Raw genomic sequence first — 15,913 nt, 5'->3', positions numbered from 1 at the left:
AAAGGGATTTTGAAATACCATATGACAATTCACTTCAAATGGAAATCACATCTAGAGTAAATTAAGCCTTACTGAATCTCAGCATAATTAGTACTTGAAAGCAGCATCCTTTCAATATTACGTGTACAGAAACGTGTTGCTATACATAGCAATCTATTGCAATATATTGCCTACTGTCCAATTACGTTTTTTCATATTAAAAATACACAAATATAATTTAAATTATTTATTTTGGGAAAAATAAGAACATGTCTTTTTCGGTTTGCCATGCTGAAGTTAAACAAAATGAATGTGTGAGGAGGGACTCCAGCTCATAACACATGTGAGCAAACTGGGAAAAGCAACAGTTTAAGGACAAAATAGATCTAAGATTGCATAAAGGGCTAATGTTTTACACATAATTTCATATATTAGACTTTTACCAATACAATTTATTGTACATGAGAGAGCATAATATAGGAGAGAGAAACAGGGCATGCAGCGTTCTAAAATTGTAAATGCACCGGGCATTAACATTTCTGAATGCAATGTTGGAAAATAGTCAATAAGAAACCATTCATCCTATTTTAATGCATACTCAACCTTTACAAGGTTTGACTGTGCCGGCCCAAGCTATAGTCTGACCATATAACAGCTGTACTATGATTAATTACAAGACTGATATTGTAGTAGAGCGCTCTTAAGTCATGGCATTTGGTTTTGCACCATACATGTTGTTAGCCCAGCTCACCGAGAGCTACTCTGACGCTTCGCTGCCACTACCTGGACCATCTCTCTGCTACTGCCAGTCGGTGCCATTTAGGCACAAATAAGTACAGAGTATGTGTGTTAGAAGCAATTCAGGTGGGCGCCAGACATGGGAGAGAATCCACACGAGAGGAGGGGGGTATGATTTGGGGAAATCGTGGCCCTGTTATAAAACATTTTACTTTTACAGTATTCTAGTTTACATAATAAAGGTGCAATTATAATGTCCAGCTGTGGCACAACAGCATGGGCAGCCCTAACTAAAAACAAATAAAAAATATTTAATAAAATCTTAGTTTTTGCGCTTTATTTTTTTAGTCAAACAGGAAGAGTGACTATGACTACAATACTATTGTACTTGAGTACAGGAGGAATACAAAAAAAAAAAAAAAAAAAAGATTCCTAGAATCAATTTATCAGTTAAAGATACAATGCCGAAATGATAACACCAACCAGAGATTATTGGATGTTCTCCTTGCAGCGGGCTCAAAGTTCACTAGTGACATGTCACAGCCACCAGTTTCATAGAGAGATGGGGTGAATTTACCTGGAGAGGTTGGAGAAAGAAAAAAAAACAAAAACGGCACAAAGCTGGTTAAATGATCTCACCCGAATAAACTATACAGGGTTATTTTTTTTAAACCATGTATGTTTGCAGTTTTATTCACTAGAAGTTCACATTTAAATATAAATGTGAAGGTACTCACACATGCAACGGTTCTATGAACTTTAAATTGAAAGATTTGAGCAAAATAATTTTAATTGAATGGTTTGTACAGCAATGATTATGTAAATATGATACATATGCAGGAGAGCGCTTCATTTCAATCTACAAAAACAGGGGCACAATTGTGCTCAACTACTGAGATCAAAGTTGTCATATCTCTTTACATTTTTGATTAATACTTTTGTGCATCACACATGCAGTAATAACTGAAAGATCTTATTTAACAGGACTGCATGGTGGGGGAAATAGTTGCATGTGTGGCCACCTTCAGACACATCAGCTCCAAAACAGAAAAAGATAAATACAAAACTATAAAAAGCATTAATTAGAATGTTATCAGATGGAAGATTAACACAATAAAATGACAATACATAAACATTTCAATAAATTGTATAAACAAGAAAAAAAAAAACATTGCATGGCAAAATACCAAAGCTGTGAACTAGCAAGTAACCATAAAAACAGAAGCTGAAACAAACTAACTGAAAAATTCACTGCAGTACAAAGAGTTATATTGTAATCATAGTTAACTTACCCAAATACAAGTTAAAGAGCACCTTCAAACAATGGATGACGCCATTTTGTGGACTGAGCCAATATGTATTAGAATGTAAACTATACACTAGGAAAGGGTGAATTCAGAAGCAGCATTCCCATGAATATTAGCCCACAACCCAAAATGGCTCTACTAAACAGGTGCAATATAACATGTGGTTAAAAATGAAGACATTTTGCTAACATTGTTTCCCACAGTACAAAATAAATGCACCACAAAGCAATTTAAGAACTCTGTTATGCAGCATAGATGTAGATATAGGTACGCCATAGAAAATAATGAGTTCTGTTTGAATACATTTTCTGGGGGTAATTAGATTGTAAGGGAAGCCCCCTTGGAGTCTTGCGGGATGCTACTGTACTAAAACATTGTCGATTCTTGCTCATATCTCATAGAATTGCGAGCAAACATTAGCCAAGTTTTACTTGCACTAATACCAGGAAGTGCGCACTGCAGATCATGAGTATGACAGCAATTCCCCACTATGCGATTTAGTTGTGGAATGGATTAACAAAAAAAAATTATTGGGGGGGGGGGGGTGGGTTGGGAAGACTGAATATGCTTTTAAAATTACTTTAGTTTGCAATAACTTGTTAAAACCATTCTAGTGACACAGAAAATGATAGAGTTTACACTTAAATTTTTCCACTACAAGGTTAATGGTAAAGTAGCAGATCAGATGCAAAATGGACATGTTCGTTAGCATGACTATTAATGTTGTGATTTATACTGGTTCACCAATTTGGCTTCCAAATGCGTCAGTTCATGTAAGTGAAGCATAAAAAAAAAAATCCAAGTTCAATTTTACAGTAAATCAAATCAATATTAAAAAAGTAAATGCAACATACATGGACTGTAAAATAATTTATATGGCACCAACATAGTTAGCAAGACATGAAATGAAGACTAAGCAGCCAAAAGCCTATTGTCACATAAAATACAAATAAATGACAGAAAACATTTTAAGAAATGTATATAATTTATATATCTGTATATATAAACCAAGAATGTATGTTACAATTAGCCATGACACTTATGACTTAAGAATATAACCTCCTATGCAAAGACAGAGTAGTTTAATAAATTAATAATTGTTTTTATGTATCCAAACCAAAAAAAAAACAAATATTCCAAAAGGTCTGACAGAGAAACTAACAAATTAAAATGTGGAAAAGCATTCTCAACGAACTTTTACATTATCAATACAATTATTTTCTTCTATTTATTCAGTAAGTTCTATATGAACAAATAGGAGACAAGAATTTAATTTTACAAACATAAAACTGAATTTGCATTCAGCCGGGAAAAATCCCATGCATCCAATTACTGAAAAAAAAAAGAGTTAAAATATACGTGCGAGCACCTGTCACAGATGGGTAAGAAGCAAAATGTATGTTAGCAGAGGTGAAGTTATGTTCTGATGTTAGCACCTGGGAGCTGTCAGGAGAAAGATCATCAATAAAGTAAAATAAATGGAAAAAAGTGGACAGTTAAAATGTTATCAACTAGAACATCTCCACATTTACACGGTTCTGAAATGAAAACAATATAAGTGAACTGCATCATTACCCAAAATGTGCTGCATTAAAACTTCCATGTCACCAAGGTTACATAAGGCCTGCATACCAAGTTCATCGTGCAAACTGCTATTGCCTACGGCAGATGCATTGTCATGTGATGCTTCTAAGTGGACACTCCCATTTCTCACCAGCAAGGAGGCGCTAGCGCTGAGCACTGCAGCCTGGGAAGGGGGGCGGGACTGGACTTTGACCTGGGTTGATGGCTGCTGGCCTTGATGACCATCTTGAAGGCTACAAAAAAAACAGTTGTTGGGAAGACGTTAAAGGGGGCAATGAATCAAGATCCACGTGAAAATTACCCAACTAAACCTCAGCATAAAGCAAAACTAAAAGTATTAGGACTCATTCAAACTTAACAGCTTTTTTTGACCTTTCACAGGTTAAATGCATAAACATTAAAGACAGGTCAAATAACAGACAATGGTGCCATTTTACCACCACTGTGTTCTAAAATGTTGACATCACATTTAAAATTTTAGTGTGCAATAAGATCTTTTGCTCATATGCATTGACGCATGAAAGGTGCATTAAAAAGCATAACTAGAACTAGTTTTCATTCGGGTTTACCCATTTTTCAAACACGTGCGAATGAGCCCATAGTATTTCAATAATGTCTTCATGTTTTAGCTGTTCGTATTTATGAGTATAAGAAAACAAAATCCCCACATTTAGAAACTTACAAATCAAACTACTAAAAAACAAAACAAAAACATTACATGCTGCCTATTGTGAAGAAAATCGCTGAAACAAATAGCAGTCAACTATTAATTAAAACATGGCAGATGACAACAAATAAGGGTATCAACAAATTTAAGAGACTGGATTAATCTTATCCAGGCAACTTTTCTAACAAGGTCTAAGTATGCCCATCGGGATTCCTTAATCAATCCTCCTGGTTCTTAGATTGAACAGAGTAGTCCATGCACTCATTATGTGGCCCACCCATTTACTATCGCTACTCCTAGAAGCAGACATAACAGAAGGCAGCAATGGAATGCTGTGGACTGTACTTATACACAACAAAAGACTTCTCAGAGGTGGTCAGTAGACCGCCTCTTAAAACAAGCAGCACCTACCACAACAGACATCTTCGTAATACATATAATCCCTACAAATACTAATTGTATGGTAAAATGTTTAATTTCTGAAAATGTGCATTAGATTTTCAGAAAAAAAAAAAACACTGTGACAACCCAAAAAATGTAAGCAACTTCCATTCTGAACTGAGATTTTTAACATTATAAGTTAGGCGCAACTACCCTGTGTAGAAATATTAATCAACTTGTAACAAAGTAAAATCATCGAACAGTAATAAACTATTTCAACTACATCCTATGGCAAGAGGGTGCCAACAATTATTTTAACAGAGATGAAGGGTGTCACAGACTGACAATGTTAGGAGATAACCATATTGAAGTTCCCACTCGTGGGCTATCCCAGCTTACAGCTGTACCTATCACAGGCTTGATGTGGTTTCCTTTGCAAAAGTTAAAAAAAAAAAAAAGAAAAAGCTAACTGTCCATTCATACATTACCAGAGTCAGATGTTGGTTAGAAAAACCTAAATGAATTCCGTCAAAACAGCACAAATCCTCTTTTGAGTTCTAAATAATCAAATAATGACCCCACCCACCATCTCTGTGCCACTTTGACCAGGGCTCTGTCCCCCACCCATGCTGATACTGCAGACAGTGTCAGCTCAGCAAATATCCACCTGTCCCTCTAAACACAGTCCTGCTGGCAGACAGGTCAGAGCATTCTGGTAGAGGGGAGATTCAGTACAAGGTCAAGATAACCGAATCCTTCCTGGAATAACAGGTGGGTGGAGTTAAAGAGCACCTGTATATAAGCATCATCTATAAAAAGGATAAAATAATGTACAACATTCCACAGTCAAAAAAAAAAACTGAACATCTTACATACCATTGCAGAATGAAAAAGAAAAAAGAAAAAAAATGTATGCCCAAACACATACATACACACACAATCACACAGCAAATGAAGCCTTAACCTAAAAATTTAGAGTAAATGTTGCACAAATTGTTTTCTAACCATAGAAAGCAGCATAATATTGCAGAGAGCAGATGTGCGGTCTATGTAAACGATGCCACAGCAGGAATAATGTAACAATGGCAAAACTGCAAAGCTAGACAAATACTAACACTAATGTAATTATATGTAGAAAGTTGGAGAAATCAGAGGCTAAATATTTGCTCTTTTGGCCATTTCCTTGTAAAAGACTATGGATTTCTTTGAAAGCAGTGGAAACAACGGCTTGAAATAAGACAGACAAAATAAATCCATTAATTTTATTACGATTATCCACATAAAATATACATGAGTGGGGAATTGTACGGTTACTACAGTTACAAAGCTTAAAAAGGGATTTAAACTTCCTTTATTAGTATAAAACAGCTGTGTTACAGCAGGCCCATGCAGCTCACATGCTCATCGTCATGCAGAGACAGTCAACAGAGAAAGGTAGAAGGGTTCAACAGTATTAGGATAGGAGGGGAGAGGGTTGATGTAGGAAGCTCAGGTTAGAAGGCTGCAGCATGCAGTACGGTGGAGCTTGGAATACCGTACCTGAGGGGTGATCCGATGAGTGAAGCGGGAGGAGTGGGATTGCTCCCTGCATTGTGCCGGCGCCGTACGGCCTGGCGCCTAAATGTGCTGCGTTCACGCCGAAATGTTATGGTCTCCTCGCCGGTATGGGCTGCAGCAGCAAGACAGAGACTTCAGGTCAAAAAAAAATAAAAAAAAAATACAACTCTCCAATAATTATCCTGGCTATGTATTTAAATGTAGGAATCCCCCAACTCTAGAGATTACTTAAGCTTAGGTTTTCACTTTTCATTCTCTCAATAATGCACCAGCCATTTGTCTAACAATTACTTAAAATTGAAACAAAAACAAAAAATAGGAGAACCTACATACTCAACAAGGTAAATACCAGTAGTTCTGGAACCCAACTAAAAAAGGATGCAGGCTGCTTAATTTTTATTTTAATTTTTATTTAACATGGTCGAGGGGGAGCCACAAAGTCAGGAGGACAGTTTCTACTTGAAATTCATTTAGAGCCGTCACTAACATTTTGTATCAGGAAATTTTAGTCTACCTAAGAGGATTATGTCGAACCGCAGTAAACAGAATGCGCAATTGCTATTTGGTTGGGTAAGACTCAAGAACTTCTGGTGTAGACCAATTTTCACATACAGACGTACACAAAAAAAGGGGAAATTGTAGTTGACAAAGTGGTTCCTTTAAACAAATGCAAGAAACATACAATTCACAACACTTAGTATTTTATATTGGAACTTACATTAAAAATAATAAAGTACCAACACAATTTATTGCTCTAAATCGGTGTTGCAATTCCGCGCTCATCAGCCTGTGAGCCACCCGACGATGAATCTCAGTAGCTGCTGCTTTGTATAGTGAAAGTTGAAAGTATAAATGCTGTATGTTAACTGGTGATTAAGGGAAAAGATTTAGTTCATTTACACTAATGCTGGCCATACATTAATCACTATTGGTAAATTGACTCGATATTGCCACAGCGTTGACCAAAAACTGTTTGCCATGCCCCAAAATAACCAGATCATTTTTAGGCACTCGAGAAAAAAAAAAAATTGTAGTTTGTGGGTTTTCACGAGAGTCAAAAACTGCCAAAAGCAATGAAAGTTACCTGCTTCTACAACATTCCAAAATATATTTGGAGTTTCAGTCCATCAAGACAAACTAAAGTCTCTAATTCACAAACAGACTCCTAATCGGGATATAAGACCCCTTCAAACAAGAGCCTCACCTACATTTCATTAGTAACATTACTAAAAAACAAATGTGTCCAGAGGAGGAAAGACTGATAGCGTTTCAGCTGACTCCCTTCTCTGCAATTCATCATTGCAGAAAGCAGCAAAAACAATTCTGATTGAATTAGACAAAAACAGAATATAAAGCAATGTTGGCTCTGGTGCTGTTATTTTTCAATAAAAGGGATAATTTAATAAACAGTGCACATAAGATACAAACAGAACAAACAGCTGTTAGCAGTTGAATGTTTAGAATGAGGATGTGGAGCGCACTTTGTGTGTTTTTTTAAAATTGACAAAAATAAACCCACATTTTACCTCAAAGGTTAAAAAAAAAAAGAAAGGTATTTTTATTTATTTTTAACAGTATCAAATACAGAGGAATACTTGTCAGTGAATAGTTTTATTTATCATCCTGTACAGGTTAGGGAGATGGGTAATGACCATTTCCCCTTACTCTCTACTATGTTAGTTTTGTCTGGCACTAGCGATGCTCCAGAGACAGCAGCTCCAAAGCAGCAATAACTAAAGTGCTGTAAGAATAAGAGGATTATCAGACAAAACCAGCAGCTCTTACTGGTGCATGTGAATATTACACTTTTATTTCAGATAAACACAAAAGGAAGTAACAGTGCTATTGTGCTGTTTATAAAGGACTAACTCTATAAGTTTTATATTCCCCCATGAACTGGTCCAATATAAATATTAAGGGAGGGCTGCTTACATATATTCTTGCCTTCTCTTCTCCATAACTCCTCTATCTCCTCCCAGAGCTCTGCGGTCAATCTACACAAATGTGATAATCCTCTAACAATAACTTGTGTGACATCATTGAGAGCTAAAGTCCAAATATATGACTCAGGGCAGGCAAATAGCTAAATTTGCACAGTGGAATAACAAACTATATATATTACCTTTTGTCTAAAAGATTTCTCTTTTCGATGTTTCAAAGGCTCCCCAGCATAACCTTCCTTATTGGAGGAGTCAGGGGACACAATGCCTAATGACCAAGATGACTAATCATATGGAAGTTACAGACAGTAACACCCGCCACTCCCTAAATGCATACCTAAGCCATGGAGACGCACTCAATGCAGATGTTACCAGAACCTTCGCAGACCAATGATCACATTGTGAGGATTCCAAACACAAACATGAAAAGTAATCTACTCTACAGACATGGGGGGAAAAGATCAAACTGCAGGCTAAATTAATACGTTCAAACCATGACATGTAAATATCTTAATATTAAAAATAGATTTAGTTTAGGGAAAAACTCTTTGGTATGTAGTTATACACTAGACAAGAAAGCCAACATCCATCCATACCATACATTAATCATAGCAGTTGAGGAACAGAATTACTTGGGTAATACTCTTCTCTTATTTTGAAGACCTTTAAACCATGCTATGTCTGAACAAACAGAAGCTCAGTGCTTCACCTATCTACTTAATTTAGTCACTGACAGGGGCTCAATAGACGCATCACTACTTTAAGTAGATGATTAAACACCACAGGACTCTAACAGGTACTTTAATGATGCATTTTTAACACGTCCTCCATTTGCTTTTAGCATTGTTCTCTTATTTTTCAAGCAATGTGTATGGCCACATGAGAATTGGGACGTGCTGCTTCCTAAAATTTTAAATGCAGCGTAAAAACTTTGAGTGCTACAGAAGGAATGAGCTAATAAGAAACCAAGCAAACTATTTTAATGCGCTTTTGAGGTGTTTATTAATGTGTTAAAAGAGCAAAAACGCAGATAGATGTGTACAGGCTCTAAAAGTTGCTACGGATACAGACTGAAAATTATATTTTCACTGAAGCTTTGTTTTTCACAATATTGCAAGGTTCCGTTGGGAGATTTTTTGTCTAGTTCTAAAGGATGGTACAAGATATTTTCATTAATTTTCCGTTTCTGCAAGGGATAAAGTCTTTAGATAATAAGCAGGAGTCAAATATAGCCATCTTTGAAATAAAAGACATGTAACAGAATCCAAGAGCTTTTCTACACTTTTGGGATATTTTGCAAAACACAACAAACAAATACATAGCACCTGCAAAGTGACAGCCTGGAGTGGGAGACCAGGGTAAACGCCAACTGATTGTTTTACATCTCACTGTGTCTTATCCTACACTAAGCTCAGTGGACCACAACCACCACTTTAATGGGGATAAAACCAATGATTATAGAACCCAACAGAAAAATGCAGCAACACCACTGACCTGTAAAACTCCTCACAGACCATACACTGCTCACTTTATTTGTAGTCTGTAGTACATTAGTTATAAGTACCATGAGAATTGTCAATGTGGTTCTTTCAAAAAGAATTTAATAGGACTAAACCCTGTTGCTTGAAGAAAAGCATCATCTTCTATGCAGAGATATATGGCTATTGGAAAGTGATTACCAAGCATTACCCAAAGGACTTGTCTATCAGCACTCAGAGTGATTTGCGAGACTAATGGTAATTCACACATTCACATATGTGCAAAAGACCCCCATCCAGAGGACAAAGCTGTGAGTAAATACACCTAACTTTCAAAAAGGCTCATGGCTTTTACATGTGAAAATGTAGACGTTAGCAAGGGTGCAAAGTTTTGTATCTTCAGACAGGAGGAGTTGGGCGTAATGGGGTATTCCTGGCTTAGGGCAGGCTAGGTGGGTGAAGGTTCACAATACGCAAAAAATGAGAATTTGTTTCAAGAGTCAGAGCGTGAGCCTTTAAATGTGTGAAGCACATTGTGACCACAAATGGGCACAAATCAAGCCTCAGTGCAAGCTGGCATTTGCAAATAAACTATGATGTCTTTGTGTAGGACATTACCACCCATAGCTTTTTCCATTCTGGATACTGGATAAAAACCCTGTTACTTATGTAATTTCAAAAGTTCTACCTGTGAATGTTTTAAGAACTTTTTCACAGTATGTGTTCTAGGACAAACATGCCTATAAAACTTGAAACAAAATAATTTTACTACACTTGTTTTAAAATGTTAATAAATAGTGCTTTGGTAATTATAAGTCAAGGTCGCCAATAACCCCCTATCCTATAATATCTGACAGGTAATCTAATACTCTATCGGGGCCCTACCAACAAGTCCCTTTTCAAGTAGATTTTAAATATGTAGGTGTCCAGGTTCGTGTAGTCTACAGCATGTCAAAAACCCCTATGTGATCAGGTTAGAACGTAGCATGTAACACCTTCTCCAAATGCTCGGTCCTTAAGAAAATACATGTCCACATATTGAAAAATTTGCAGCATTTACATGTTAGATCTGCTAGAGAGTGTACCTAATGTGCAGACACAGGAAAGGAGTTATACTTCTAAACAATGACCTTTGGTTGAAAGTTGCTTAATTTAGCAATAAAAAAAAAAAAGAAAAAGAAATCTAAGAAAGCTGGAATTATCCTTTAAACAAGCCAACAATATAACTCTGTAAAGTGGTTTAATAGAGATATGACGGGAACGTAGGTTCAGCCCTGAAATAAATCCTATGCACAATACAGCAGAAATAACACAAACGTGCAATTTTTAAAGTTAGGAGCACACAGCCAATTCATCCCAAAAATGTCCAGGTGTAATATAAATGGACCCAATGGTCAGGTATTAACATCTCCACCTATGTATTCTCTCCTATTCACTTTAAGTGTATGATTGCGTTTAAATATTTAGATTATGGAGACCTAAATTGAAATAAATCCATGCAGAAAAAGGATGAGTGAAGTGACGTAACAATGCTTATTACTTTGTTTGGTAGACCAATTTAATATGGAAAAAAAAATGTAGACTGCTCTACAAACAAAATATTAAAAATGGACAGCAAGATAAAATACATGAAATATGCTCATTTATAAAGCAGCCCTGACCAAGGTACTAGGACATTTAGAATGGAAAAACATTGTTGGCTTGTCCTTTAGAGATGTTTTTCAACACGGTGGTGGTGGTGGTGGTGGGTGTGGATGTTAATGAACCCAATAGCATAGATTTTGGATACCAACAAAAGAGCAGGTGGTCAGAAATTGTAATGGTTTTACATTTTTAACCAAAATGTGTTGTCTACCACAGAGCATGTGGACATCAAAAATATGAATACAAAAAAAACAATATTAACAAAGCTCAATATCTGAATGGTGAGTGGCCTCCAGACTAGTTCGAATGAGGTTTACTGATCTACAAGACAGGGTGCATCAGGAATGCAAAAAAAAACAACAATTGAAATAGTGCAGCATACACAAAACTTGGGACATATCAAGTTCCCCGAGAATTTATATTAATCATATTAAAGCAGGCTTATTTTGTATGTACATTACATCTAAAGAGAGAAATCAGTGACAGACAGGAATAAGTTAGGAAACTCTTTAAACACATACAACCATGCAACCAGAGACAAGAATGAAGTCACAATTCAAAGTTTATGTTGGTGCCATATAAATAAATAGAACACATTTCAAAGCAAAAATCAGCAATATTGTGTCTACCTTCAAATGTGTTGCAGATTTTTCTGAACGACCGAGATGGCACTTGCAATGCATTTCCAGAGTAGGTTAAAGAACAGTGTAGTAAACAGTGTTGACGGGCAGGGTTTATAAACAGTGTTTGTATGCACAGCTTTCAGGCAAGTTGTTTGTACAGACCATTAAACATTTCATTAAAATGTAGAATCCACGTCTTTCTTCCACTAGCAGGTAACCCAATCATACTCTGGAACTTCTACTGAACACAGACACAGATAAAACCTGGGTCTGCCTCAGATCACAAGTCACCTAATCTGCCTTATTTTTAATTGGCCTTGTGCTACTTGAATTAACTTCTATTCAATTTGACAGCTTTTGCAGACTGAAAATGTAGCTTCCAGATAAGACAATAAACAATGGGTATGAAGTATGTTTAGTGCATATATTTCACATGCACTACTAATTGCTAGTCAATGCAACACTGGTCTTTTACATCTACTGTCACATTATCTTCCAAACTACTATACATGTCCTGTACGTGAAAGAAAACAATTAACCAGGCCGATAATGCAGGCAAAATAATAAAACTAAATCAACCATCCATTTTTAAAGCATGCATAAAAGAAAATCCTTTCTAGAAAAACCTGCAACACATGATGGAAGTATATCACACAGGTGCAAAGTAGAAAACAGATAACTCATTCAAAATGATTTTAAAATCATTATTAAAAGATTAAATAGATTCTGCTACCAGTAATTACAGAGATATTGTATCCTTATAATAGGTCATCATGCTTTATAACACTACCTGAAATGTTAAACTCTGGCCTTGTAAGGGCTCTGTACAGTAAAATGAATGCACCGAGATCTGCAATGTTCATGCGTCTGGTTAAAACAAATACACAAAACGTAGTAGTTTACAATTAGTTACATACCTCCAACAGCGGATTCTCGCTCTTCTACATCTTGAAATGTAACCTGGCTGGGTAAACTATTTCTTGAACGAGTTACAGATTCTAACTGTGAAGCCCGCCCTAGTAAAGACAGCTGGTCTAGAACTTCCCCCTCTTTGGCCTCTAGATCTGACTTTGAAGTGGTTAATGGTTTGATACTTTCAGGGGCTGCCAGTCTGTTAGGATCGCCCAAGCTAACTACAGTGCCACTGTCCAGGCTCAATACCCTGGCACGACTTTTTGTACCACTTGCACTGGAAGTTCTGCGGTTGGAGCGCCTTTTACTAGTTCCTTCACAACTTAAGTGAGTTCGATGGGTTCCGGCTCCTTTTTCTTTGATGTGATATTTTGTTCTGAGAGCAGTGTATCTGGCCTCAGGAGACTGGCATGAATGGGAAGTAGTGCTGGAAGAGCTATCGCTGCTGAAACGGTGGGCAGACTGCACACTTGAGGTCCTGCTCAAGTCACTTTGGTCGCTAGAGTCCTCGTCATGACAAAACCCAGTGCTGTGAGGTTTGGTATCAGCTATGCCTTGAAACGAGACGTATTCTTTGTGTCTACTGGCATCAAAACTGCTGGCTCTTTTTTTCCCTGTCCGCCTCCTACATGATTTATGAGAGGTGGACGTCCTGTGTATTAAACTGGATGATTTGGGTCGTACGTCACTATCCCGATGCTTAATACCCGTTTCTTTAAAGGATCTTAAATCTACTAAAATTACTGGTTTCTCAACTGGGTCATCATGAGTTACTGAGAGCTTCCCAGGTAGCCAATCAGCTTGCGCAGTTAGTTCATTTGCATGGGGGTTCTTGTTTGCTTCTTCAGACGCCGACGAGCTAAGACCCCTTGGACTTTGCACATCATCGGATGTGTTGGCATCCTTGGCTTTCTGGCTGGAATTTCTTTCTACGGCTGTCCGAACACTACTAGTCCTTTTATCAGTAGCTGAACTATGCTCCTCCTCTGGGTCACTACAAAGGCCTCTCTTTACAGTGCTCGCATCCTCATGTTCAGATAAAATGCTCTCCACATGAGTTGAACTTGTCTGTTCACTTTTGTAGCTGCTAATGGTACTATTGGTGTCCCGGTCTGTACCGCTACAGTAGCTTTCTGTGGAACCACTGCTTCTCGTGCTAAGGCTCCTTAAGCTATCTATGCTTTTGTCGGACTTCATATGTTTCACACTATCATTCCTTGAAAGCTGCTGGGCACCTTTGCTTTTGAGACAGTCTAATTGAAAAATCCCTGAAGCACAAGCATTATCTATGAGAGAATCTTTGGACCCAGAATGTGGTTTGGAAGCTTCAAGTTCACTAACAGGATCCAGCCCGCGCCTTTGTTGATAGAGTGGAAAGTCTGTGAGGGAAGTGTCTGGGAAAGCAACAGCAGAGCTTGAAGTCCTCGGGACACCCCTTGGTCTATGGTCTTTCCTGTATGAATGTGAATGCAATGGAACAAGTGAAGCCATTTCTGTGTCACACGCATTAGACAGTGATAGATCCACATGGTGATGGTGACTGTGAGTTGCAATTGAACCTTTGTCACTGAAGTCCCTATTTAAGTCCTTGCCTCCAGAGGATATCGAAGGCTGAATGGAGACAAACGAGTCATTGGAGACCAGTCGGAAAAGCTTCTGATCCACAGTCAAATCTGTAGAAGAAATACTGTAGTTAGAATAGAAATGTATTTAACACTGACATGTTAGGCATCCATACCATTTCCCAATAGCTTCTAGTACAAAGCTGCAGTGTACATGACTATTTTAGAATTATATTGTTCTACAGATCAAAACGCAAATGAGAGAATAATGCGTTAAAAGTGGACACTGGAGCCAGCCATACAGACTCGCCCTATTTTTTATAATGCTCACACACAGCAAGACGTTGTTTTTTTCAATTTTACTACATTAACAAACCTTTATACAGTGTTTTATCACAGACAAATCAAATCTGTATTGAGGAGATCTGATCCAGCAGGATAAAATACAATAAATCAGGTTAGTCAACACTTAAATACAAGTGTAATAAGTACAAAGGATTTCCATTCTGATCAGATGGTACTGGATCACCGGACACTGATCAGATCTGCTCAATTTTTCTTCAACACATCTAAATTGCTCACAGATGTAATGACATGGGAGTATAGATCAGACAATCATTGCACTCACTGGGCAATGGGCTGCTTGAAACAGATCAATGAGTTCTATACTAAACCAAATTTGATACTTGTGTGTATATATCCTACAGAGGCAAGGACGTATGAAAAAAAGTAACCTTGATATTTTGATAATGTTTAAGCTGAAAAAAATATTCTGAATCACTATTTACATAAAACATTAAGTCCCAAAATTAGTATAAGCTGTACAAAGATCTATTACTGGATGAGCTGGAAAAAGTCTTAAATTGCTTATGCCTTTAATGTGCCTAGCAGTGAATTTTAGCAATTATACTGCAAACAACAGGGTGCAAACCTCAGATATGTAGTAGAGCTCTATATAATAAAGCTTTCTTAAAATGAATTATTGTTCTCATATTGTCTGGGGGAAGGGGGAGAAAAAAATAGAAAAAAACAATAAACAAAACACCACACAAATTAACATTTTATTGAATTCACTTGTTACATAGCTGACCATGGACAGAAAACCTTACATATTCCAGCTGTTGCTACACGTTTTTACCATGAGAAACTAGGCAACATATTCGGATGCTAATGTCACCCACTAGTGGTCAAAGTGTTTTGTTTTTTCTTGTATATAAAATACAAAATACTAGAACAAAACAGATCAGCATGTGATGTGTTTGCTATCCAAATATTGTACTTTATTTCTCTTGAGACTTGTGGTTTGCACATTGCAACATTTAAACTTTTTTTTAGGTCATTTTCGAGTGAGACATTCCACAGACAGCTGCATGCATTCACATGCCATCGCACGTTGTTATTACAGGAAGGCAAGGAAAGCAATGAAACATTGTGTATTGGTGCTTTACAACTGCACAAATTGTGTATCACAGAACTACTTAACAATCACAAAATGCATTAAAGATCAGCGGAGAGGCACAAAAACATTAGAGGTCTATTCT

At 37.1% G+C, this 15,913-nt stretch overlaps 1 protein-coding gene across 6 annotated transcripts in view; it reads right to left on the bottom strand.

Moving 5' to 3' along the window:
• The window catches only part of PCNX1 (pecanex 1), a 90,977-nt gene that overhangs the window by 43,241 nt on the left and 31,823 nt on the right, over positions 1 to 15,913 (bottom strand). For 3 of the 6 annotated variants that reach the window (XM_075192855.1, XM_075192856.1, XM_075192859.1), the window contains 4 exons: positions 12,816 to 14,483; positions 6,196 to 6,325; positions 3,600 to 3,841; positions 1,201 to 1,294 (listed from right to left, as the gene is read on the bottom strand). In XM_075192855.1, coding sequence (XP_075048956.1) covers positions 1,201 to 1,294; positions 3,600 to 3,841; positions 6,196 to 6,325; positions 12,816 to 14,483 — 2,134 coding nt within the window. The remainder of the gene's footprint in view (positions 1 to 1,200; positions 1,295 to 3,599; positions 3,842 to 6,195; positions 6,326 to 12,815; positions 14,484 to 15,913) is intronic. The other 3 variants (XM_075192860.1, XM_075192861.1, XM_075192857.1) reach the window with 2 other exon arrangements.

Source organism: Mixophyes fleayi, chromosome 12, assembly GCF_038048845.1.
Source record: "Mixophyes fleayi isolate aMixFle1 chromosome 12, aMixFle1.hap1, whole genome shotgun sequence".
Taxonomy (NCBI): Eukaryota; Metazoa; Chordata; class Amphibia; order Anura; family Limnodynastidae; genus Mixophyes; species Mixophyes fleayi.
Note: the sequence above shows the minus strand (reverse complement) of the source record. Positions and strands in the feature narration are given on the sequence as shown.